Source organism: Hydra vulgaris, chromosome 15, assembly GCF_038396675.1.
Source record: "Hydra vulgaris chromosome 15, alternate assembly HydraT2T_AEP".
In the NCBI taxonomy this organism is placed as follows: domain Eukaryota; kingdom Metazoa; phylum Cnidaria; class Hydrozoa; order Anthoathecata; family Hydridae; genus Hydra; species Hydra vulgaris.
This window is the reverse complement of record NC_088934.1, coordinates 37,524,929-37,535,568: the sequence shown is the minus strand read 5'-3', so window position 1 is coordinate 37,535,568 and position 10,640 is coordinate 37,524,929. Positions and strand designations below refer to the sequence as shown.

At 27.0% G+C, this 10,640-nt stretch overlaps 1 protein-coding gene across 1 annotated transcript; it reads right to left on the bottom strand.

The window, feature by feature from the left end:
• Nucleotides 1–6,614: 6,614 nt before the first annotated feature.
• Nucleotides 6,615–9,231, bottom strand: LOC100197827 (uncharacterized). Its single transcript, XM_065818803.1, has 2 exons — nt 8,579–9,231; nt 6,615–6,910 (listed from the first exon to the last, which is right to left on the bottom strand). Exons 1-2 carry the CDS (start codon nt 9,027–9,029, stop codon nt 6,867–6,869), a joined length of 495 nt encoding a protein of 164 aa, XP_065674875.1. The 5' UTR covers nt 9,030–9,231; the 3' UTR covers nt 6,615–6,866.
• Between the last annotated feature and the right edge of the window lie 1,409 nt (nt 9,232–10,640).

The window sequence follows — 10,640 nt, the reverse complement described above, 5'->3', positions numbered from 1 at the left end:
TATGTTATAATCTAGTAAGGTTTTCAATACAAAAAAAGCTCCATAGGTATTCAGGTATATATAGAATATCTTTCCTTTGAAATACGAGTCTTTCAATATAACTAACAAATCAAGAAAAGTAACAGTTAATAAAATCTAATTTAATATTTTTATTTATAATATTTTCACACACACACATTTATATATATATACATATATATATATATACATTTACATATATATATATATATATATATATATATATATATATATATATATATATATATATATATATATATATATATATATCTATAAACTGAATTTTTAAGTAATTTACTATCCTTTTATATTGTTTATTTTATATTTATGTTATAAACCTTTGAATGTAATTAATTTATTAGATTGTTGACGTAGACTAATCATTGATTTTTTTAAACTTTTTCTGTATATAATTGGCCATATCTTTGCAGTCTGATTTTAAAAAAGTCATTTGCTAACATTTTTATCAGTTGTGTGGAATGCATGTCTTCAGTGACAGCTTCATGCTCAGCATCGTGTTCATTTAGATCTTTAAAAAAAGGTTTTTCACTAATAATTTTATTAACTGCATAAATCATTTTCAGTTTAAGGTTTCGTTCCACATTCATTTTTGGTTTTTTAAAATTGTCACCGCAGACATAAATTTTGAAAACACTCTCGCATACTATTATAGTTTGTATAACATCATTTCTTGGAGCAATAAGCCCATCCCTATTTTTTATGTTAATCAATGAAAGAACTGATGTTCCATAAGAATGTTCCACAAAGTTGTTTTGGGAAATAAGTGAGTTTGCACACACAGAACATCTTATCTTTGATAATAATCTTCTTACAATAAATCCAGATATATATCCTAGTATTGCTTCCTTATAGATAGAGGTATTATCAAGATAATTTTGAATTGTAACAATATCAATATCAAAGTTTAAAAAATCTGTTTCAGGATTTGAATAAATTGCATATTTTTTACTCCACTTTAATGCAAAAATAGAGCCATTTGCAATATCCTCAAATGTTAAACAATTTGCATGCTTTGAGCCTACAATAGAATTGCGCAAAAGAATTCTTTTTAAAGATGACTTAAGTTGGAGGGCATCTAGATTATTATCAAATCCATTCATTCCACGAATACAAGAGAACAGTAACTCAAGATGATGTACGATTTTGAAAAAAGATTTTTAGAGTTCAGCATATCAAATAATTTGTCGATGACCCTTATAAAATTTATAGTTCCTTCAGCATGCTTGAAATTTGGATGTTTGGAAAACATCAGAAATTCAATTGCATCTGCAACTGAACTACTAAGTGTTTGTGCAGCAAACTTAACATTCATTTTGTGACGCTGGAAATAAATATGTTTTATTGAGAATTTATTTGCAAATTTTAATCCTTCTTCTTCCTGTATTTCATATAAAGCTTTTATATAACTCCATTTAATGTATTTTCCATCACAATTCTTAAGTACCTCTAAATCACATAATGCATTTCTAGCTAATTTTAGCATATGACTTGGGTCAGGGATTACATACAAGTAGTGATTATAGCCTTCAAAAGTAAATCTTCCATTAATTTTTTCTTGTCTTTTCCCAAATGTACATCCTAGTGATGCAACAGAATTAAAGTTAACATTTACACCATCAAATGTAATGCTACGTACATTAACTTTTTTATCAGAGGAAACTGTTAATGCTTTTTTAATAAGACATGAAAGGTTTTCAGCTGTTATTTTACTACACAGTATATAGCCAATAGGTGTTTTCCAATGACCTCGTAATCCTACCAGCATAAATACCAATGCTTCTGTAGCTGGTGTATCTGGTTCAATTGCAACAATATCTTTTCCATAATCTGTAAATCCAATGAATCAACCTGTCTTTTTATCGTTTAAAATTGATGTTTTGATTGCCATTGCATCTATAATTAATGCACAATCTTTATAATTAATGTCAGTCTCTGCTTTTATACTAATATAACTTAAAACATCTTCAAAAAAACCAGGTTCACAATCTACAGAGGAAGTCTAGTTGGCTAGAGAGCTTGAAGCAGGTAAATAGAGTATAGGCCGTAGAAAATTGTATGCTTTAGGTGAGTAAAAATGCAGAGTTATTGCAAATTTTTTAATTTCATCAGTATACCTATGCCCTTTTGGAAGTGAGGTATTGTTTTTAAACTGATTTTTTATAATATCAAAAGTCAATCCACTAACGTTTTCACAAAGAATATTAGCAGCATCTTCAGAAACAATTTTTTTTTTGCTTAGATTTTTTAGCATAACCTTTAATGAATTTATTTTTTTTTCTTTTCGTCGCAACTTTTGTTTAAGAATTTTAATTTTTGCCTTTAATTTTGCTTTAGTTGGACTTGCATTTGTCGATAATGTACTTTTAGAAATAATAGTATCATCATTAATAATTTTGTTACTACTTTCGATAATATTAAAGCTACTATCTATATCCACCTGGCAATCAATACTCTCTGTTGTTTTTAAAATAACACTATTAATATAAATTTCATCACTATTAGCAGCAACATTATTGTTATCACTTATATCCGAATGGAAATCGATGTGATGGTGACTGTCTGTTTCTGAAACTTTTTTAATGAGTCTCTTTTTATTTTTTTGTGGCGATACAGAACTAAACTTTCTTTTGACTTTTGGTTTTGAATCAATAATAACAGATGGCACAGAAAAAGGTTTTAATTTAGGCTTGTTATTAAAATCAGGTATACTGTAATCTGAAGGTAAAAAGTGATCACTACATATGCGACTGTGCTCAGTAGGAATAAATGTTTCACGTTTTATAGCAACAATCCACCTTTTACAGAGTTCCCTATTATTAATTGGAAATTTATGAAATGCTCTGTTGTCGTTTTTCATTGCTCTATTTGTGCAACCAGCTGCAGCACAAGAATTAACCATGATTTATAAATTTTGAATATTAAATATCGAATATTATTTGATACAAACAACCGTGATTTACTATTTTTTAAACTTGCCCCCCATAATGGCCAATTTTTGCTTCAAAAAATACGCGGAAGTTAGACATCTAGTTATTTTTAATACATCATTGTTCGATGCAGGCCCGTGATCGACGGCCGCCATCGCGCCGTCGCAAGCGTAACTGGGCCGGCATTGCGCCGCTAGCGGGAGGCTGTCTGGGTAGGAGGCGCTAAATCTTCCACGTTATTTCCTTCTCACATAAAAACATAGTTACAAGCACAAAGATTGAAGACCTAATAATAATGTAATACAAACAAATAAAATTATCTTTATTGACAAATAGATTCACTAGATAAATAAGAATTTAATAACTTATCTGATATTTGTCTGAATACAGGACAAAATCCAAAAAATTCAACGTAAATTTCTTTATTCGTTACTTCTAAGTTTGTCTCGTCCAAACTGTTGTTTTGATAAAAATTTCTTAAATAATTGTTTGGGACGTAACGCGTATAAGGTTATGTCATTGTTTTAATACACAAATATAAAAAGGTGGTTTGTCAGAAAACACATTGCCTGAAATAACTAGTACATAAAATATTTTTATAACTTTAATAAGCATAAAAGGTTGAAACTTTAATAACGTATGTCATCTATCCAAAAATATTACGTTTTGTATTTTAAAACGATTGTTTTTATAATATAAATGCATTAAAAACATACTTTAAAAAAAAAAAAAAAAAACATTGATGACAAAAAATTTAGATAAGTGTTCCAAATTTTAACAGCCAAGCATGAAGATAAAGACAATCTTAGTTGGCCCAAGACATGTTTTCTATAAAAGTTGCAAAAAACGGAAAAGTGATCTCAGATCATGAGGGATCGTCCATAATTTCACGCGGCGCTAAACTTTTCTTTTAAATAAAAGTAAGAGATCACTGGTTCTCTTGCGCAGAGGTTTTTAAAGTATTACAGGGCTTTATACTCAATGAAAACCTCAGTGCAAGAGAGCAAATGATCTCCAACGTCTATTCATAAATTTAATTTTGCGTGACGTTTTGTATTATAACATATTCCGTCAAATGTAAATATTTATTTAACAAAAAAATATAGATCTTTTAAACTTTTATTATTTGAAGATGAAAGTGTTTAAAGAAAATAAATGCTGTTATTTTTAAGTTTGTTAATTTTTAAACTTTTTGTGCGGAAATAGTTTTTTTTATATCTATTAACTCGTGACGTAATGCCCTTATAATAAATATTACTTAGCGTGAAATTATGAATAATAAATATTGCATTGCGTGAAACATCCGTTTCGCATTTAAAATTTCAGTAATTTGCATTTGAAATTTCAATAATAGTTAAAAAAATTTTTTTTTTGTATGTATCATAATACAAACGAAAATAACTTAAAATTTCAAATGGAAATTGAACCAAATCGTGCGATTTTGTGCAGCAAGGTTTCTTACAGTGCTTTTGATTAATATAAAGAGAAAAACAATGTTGGAAACACTACGGGATAATGTAAAACTTTTTTTATAGTTAACTTTAAAAAGAAAAGTTAATAAAAGAAAGTTTTACATGCCTTTAGTTTTATTATATACAAATAAAAATATTTCTTGCATTATTTAATAAAACTTTTCTTTTATTAGATATAAAAGAATCTCTTAACACAGATAGTTTTAGGCAAAACTAATATTTTTTGATCTTAACATCCATTTTAAAATGTAAACAAAAATGTCGCGAAATTAACGGAATTTTACTTTTCCTATCAATATACACACTGTATACCTTTCTCAACCCTTTAATCAATAAAATTACTATCCCGATACCCTAATGTCACCAATATGTTTCAGAGTAAGAAAAAAAGTTTTAAAGAAAAATACCAATTAGGAAGGGAGCTAGCGGGTAGAAGACGCGTTTAAGACGTATAAAATACGTAGTAATACGTGTTTTAGACGTTTTAAACACGTATCGTTTATCTGGCTATCTTTTTTCAACCGGGTATTTACAATTTAAAATTGATGGTTTTTGTCACTTAAAAGCTCGGAGGTTGTGTGGGGCATAACGCATATAAGGAGATGCCATTTCTTCAAAGCGTAAAATTTCTCAATAATTACTACGAACTTAAACGTAGCTAAAAGTAAGGAAAATATTTTTGGATTTTCATGCGCTTAAAGGATTGAGATTTTGGCTAATCATTAGCAATATTTTGACAATATTAATTTTATTACACTTAATGTAATATTTAAGTAACAAGAAAAAATTTTTTAATTTTATATTTAAAGTTTTAAGCGCTTATAAAAAAAAATTTAATAAAGATTTTTTACAAGATTTTCAAAAAAATATTTTCTTAATAAGATACTGCTAATACCGATTTTTTTTTTTTTACAGAAAACCAAATATATGCTAAAAAAAGTAGCAATAATATATCGTTTGGTGGATTATGTTTTCAACATTAATTCCAAGAAAATGATTACTATTCTATTACTAACCAAGATTCATTGATCACGAAACAGAAGATAAGTAACTACTGTTTTAAGTCAAATACTAATATTCTTCTATTTTTGATTTATCGCAAATATGAATGTCTCAGTAGGTCAAAGGGGATTTTTTAACAATTAAGGACATCACAGAACATGTCAAAAATAATCATTACCTCATTGTCATCTTTGCAATGACATCGCAAATGGAGGAAGTGTTTGTTTAACGGTGAAAAGTAAAAAAAAAAAAAAGCTTTATGAAGAAAAAAAATATCAAAAAATATTTTAATAAAAATTTTAAAAATAAGTGTATAAACACGAATAAAGAAATTAAATAAATAAAAATCAAAAACAAGGAAAAAAAAAAACCGAAAAAAATAAAAACTAAGTTAAGAGAAAAACGTCTTCGAAAATGGAAAATAATAAAATAGAACCAAAATTTTTTCTACCACCAATATTTTATGGAAAGAAAAGAGAAAGAACAAATTTAACTAACTTTGTACATTGTTTATATGTCGTGTATACAATGTACAAAGTTAGTATACAAAAATTGTTGTGTATATAAAAAATGTCGAATGTATTTATTTTTTAACATTTTTTTGTCAGTTGTTGTTGATTTTTCTATATCTTGATATTTACTTTTGTTTAACTAATCGATGTAATGAGCGTAATTTAGGCTTTAATATTGAATGTATTAGTGTATGTATACATTTTTTTAAATTTAAGTTTGCCTTTATTTTTTATATTTTTCTATAGTTTTTTTCTCTCACTCTATCCTTCTTAAATTATGTCATTTTCTCTTTTTTATCATTGTTCTTAGCCTCACTCCTTGAATATTATTGTTCTGATTCCAATTTTTTTAAATATCATTGTTCCTATCATTTCTTTTTTTATTACTTGTATTAATGCATTTACTTTCTTTATTATTTACTTATCTTAATATTTTTTTTAATTTATTTTATTAAGGTGTCACTCCATCGACTAATTGTTAACTAAATGAGTGACACAGAACCTAACTTTGTAAATAAAAATTAAATTTGTAATTTTTGATTTTATGGTTAAATAAATCGATAAATCAAAGATAAAGCACTTTGATTATAGCAGTGCATATAGTAAAGAATATCAATATTTTCATCACTTAGCAGAACATCTAAAAAAAAAAAAAAAACACCTTTTAAGTTAATCATTTTTTATAAACTATTTTTAAATAAGAAATTGAAAAAAAAATGTTTAAGGTTTAATAACTTATTTTGAAAAAATTGTAAAAAAAAAATCCTTCAAAAAACATCGATATTATTAATGTGTTTAAAACTGTTTTAGCTCTTCCCATCATGTTAGAAACCATTTTTTGTATGTATTACTATTATACTCCTAACCAAGATTTATAGTTCTTGCAACAGAAACTTAGTGACTCCTGGTAAAATTTAGATACACAGCCAATTTTCAACTTTGTTGCAGTCACGATATACTAAAGTCAAAGATTATCAGATGTTAGTAACAGAAATACTCATACTGTACAAATTATAAGACAAACACATGTGTGTGTGTGTGTATATATATATATATATATATATATATATATATATATATATATATATATATATATATATATATATATATATACACACACAGTACTGTGAATATGTTTTAGACCACTTACATTTTTTCAAAAAATCCTGGAGAAATCTTCCCATATATTTAAGTTTGCAGTTCTATATTATAAACTTTTTAAAATACATGTAATTTTACACAAAATATGGAACAATTACACACTTCAAACTTCATAAAAAAACTCCTAATATCTACTATGTCGCCCTTTTGCTTTAATCACAGCCGATGTTTGCTGGGGAATAGATTCATATAACTTAGTTATAAAACCCTGGGGTATGTTGTGCCATTCTCTTTGAAGTACTTCAAAACATTCTTCAGTATTTTGGGGAGCATGTTCGACCTTCTTTCTGTCCAGGTAATCCCAAATATGCTCAAGTATATTTAAATCTGAACTCTGGGGAGGCCAGGTCATTACGTCCAGTACTCCATCCTCTGCCATTTCATTTAAATAATTTTTTGCCACTCTGAAACAATGTTTTGGGTCATAATCCTGCTGTAGAATAAAATTATGACCTATAAGTCATAATTTTAGGATATCCAGATAACGTTCCCTGGTGAGTCGACCCTCTATTTTGATCAAACCACCTAAATGTGAACCCAATTAAACATTTCTTGGGCCCAATTTTTGTGTTGTTTTGCATATTGAAGTCGTTTTTCTTTATTGCCACACTGTAATAATGGTTTTCGAATTGCAACACACCCTTATAATCCCAATTTGAGTAAGTGTCGTCGAATACAAGAAGAGCTGACATTTTCCCCAGTTGCTGTGTTAATGTCCTTTGTCAACTCGGTTGATGTTTTTTTTCCTTTTTCTTAAAGAAAGGGTTTTTAAATATTTATATTAATCTTTTGTTAGATTAGGAGGTCTACCACTTTCCTTTCTTCAAGGGAGCTAGTTTCTCTAAATTTTTTAATGATTTCTGCAACAACAGTCTTCGAATATCCTGTTTTAGACAAAATTTGACAATGCGAATAACCTTCTTGATGAAGCACTATAACTTTTTGTCTCTCTATTAAAGATATCTTACCCATTTAATTAATCTAAAAATGCAAACTAAACATCTAAAAAAGAAAATAAACATTTAATTTACCTAAAAAAGTGTAAATACGTCTAATTATACAAGTGGGCTAAAACATATTCACAGTACTGTATATTTATATTTATATATATATATATATATATATATATATATATATATATATATATATATATATATATATATATATATATATATATATATATATATATATATATATATATATATATATAATACTGGTGATTTAGTTGAGCTGTGTGACCTTATACTGAAATAGCCTGCTGCCGGGGGCTTCAGTACGTACATCGAGTGACAAATAGCCTGACTCGCAGCGGAGTGCTGCTACATTGACTGAGGGTTTGGCATGGGGCAATAATCTTTTCTTTCAAATAAAGTAACAAAAATATGGTAACAATTTATTACATAAATATACTATAGCAGATATATATATATATGTATATTTACAAAAACAATATTTAAAAACTTACGAGAATTATTTCCTGGGGTTAACTCAAAATATTTGCTTGTAGAACTATTATCTTGTTCATTATCTAATGGAAAAGCGCTACTAAAACCATTATCAGAATCATTGTCAAAGTCATGTTCTCTACTATCAGTACTACTATCATCAAAGTCTATGTATTGGGATAACGCTTTTTTCATTTCACACGTAAGTTCCATTTCTCTTGCAAAATCTTCTAAAATCTCAGAAAGGTCTTCTTTTTTTTCGTCATAAACTTCATTTTTTATTGAAAATTGTTTATTTTCAAAATAAGCTACTAATGCTTCAAATATCTCTACATAATTATTTGATAGAGCATATTCAAAAAAAACGCCATTTTTATAAAAAACGTCTATATTATTAAAAGTGTTTAAAATTTTCAGTATTTGTATCGGATCATCCCAACAAAAATAATAATATAAAATATCTGAACCCATTTTTTGTAATATTTCTAAAGATTTTCAACGGTGGCTAGCACAAACAACTTTAGCATATATGTATATATATTGACCAATATATATATATATATTTTTTTATATATATATATACAAATATATATATATTTTATATATATATATATATATTTTACATATATATATAAATACCAATAATATATGTACGCGTATCTATATATTTTTCAACTTCACCTCATTCTACTAAGCAGCTGTTTATATCTACACAAATAAATTGGTTTATCTAGACACGTAAACTGGACTTAACTTGTGATTGGAAGAATTTCACGTGACGTGAAAGTAAAATGAAAACAATATGCGCGCGCAGGCAAAACATTTTTAAAGCGTAATGAGAATGTCCAAAAATAACCCAACGCTAAGTTACTTGCAAACAAAATTAAGTTATATAAAATATCAAAATAGAGGATTAGGTTTGACGAAAATCGCCGCGTAGAAGAGCCTAAGATCTTCCTACTTCTGTTTTATAAAAAAATTAGCGTTGCGTAATTTATGAATGATCCCTATATCAAAGTATCAACATTTAACTTCTATTTGATTAACACAAAGACGTATAAGTAGGACATGGACATTTAACGCATTGTTATAAATCAAAGGCACAGCGATATACAGAATTTCTGTACGGGTTATAGTTTTTAGCGCCATTGTTCAAAATAATTTTAAAAGTAAAAAGACATTTAACCGTCATTTTTGCTTTGCTAACTTAAATGCAGTTAAATATGTCTCAAGCCTCTAAAAAATTTTAATTGATATTCAAGCATTGTTTAATGAAACTTATTTGTAAAAAAACTTTGGCGTCAAAAATAATAATTTTTGTTAAAAATGCAATATGAGATACTAATATGAGTATTGTAAAGTAATAAGAATTTTTTATGTGCTGTAGAAAGTATATATATGTCACATCATAGATCATTTATAGATTTAACACGAAATTTTAACTAAGAAAGGGCGTCGCTTTTTAATTTGGAAATTGAAAAAAAAATGTTAAAGGTTTAATAACTTATTTTGAAAAAATAGTAAAAAAAAATCCTTCAAAAAACATCGGTATTATTAATGTGTTTAAAACTGTTTTAGCTCTTCCCAACATGTTAGAAACCATTTTTTGTATGTATTACTATTATACTCCTAACCAAGATTTATAGTTCTTGCAACAGAAACTTAGTGACTCCTGGTAAAATTCAGATAAACAGCCAATTTTCAACTTTGTTGCAGTCACAATATCCTAAAGTCAAAGATGTTTGTAACAGAAATATTCATACTGTACAAATTATAAGACAAACATGTGTGTGTATATATATATATATATATATATATATATATATATATATATATATATATATATATATATATATATATATATATAAATATATATATATATATACACACATATATATACATACATACTCCGGGCTCAAAAAAAAAAGTTATTTGGGGCACCAAAGAAAACAAGAAGGAGCACGTAAAAAAGGCCTTTTTAAATATAAGTAGTACTGTTTTTAATTTTTATTGTAATTAGTCAACTATTTTATTACTTTGGCCTTTATCACATTTGCTACGCCACTGGTTAATAAAATTGAA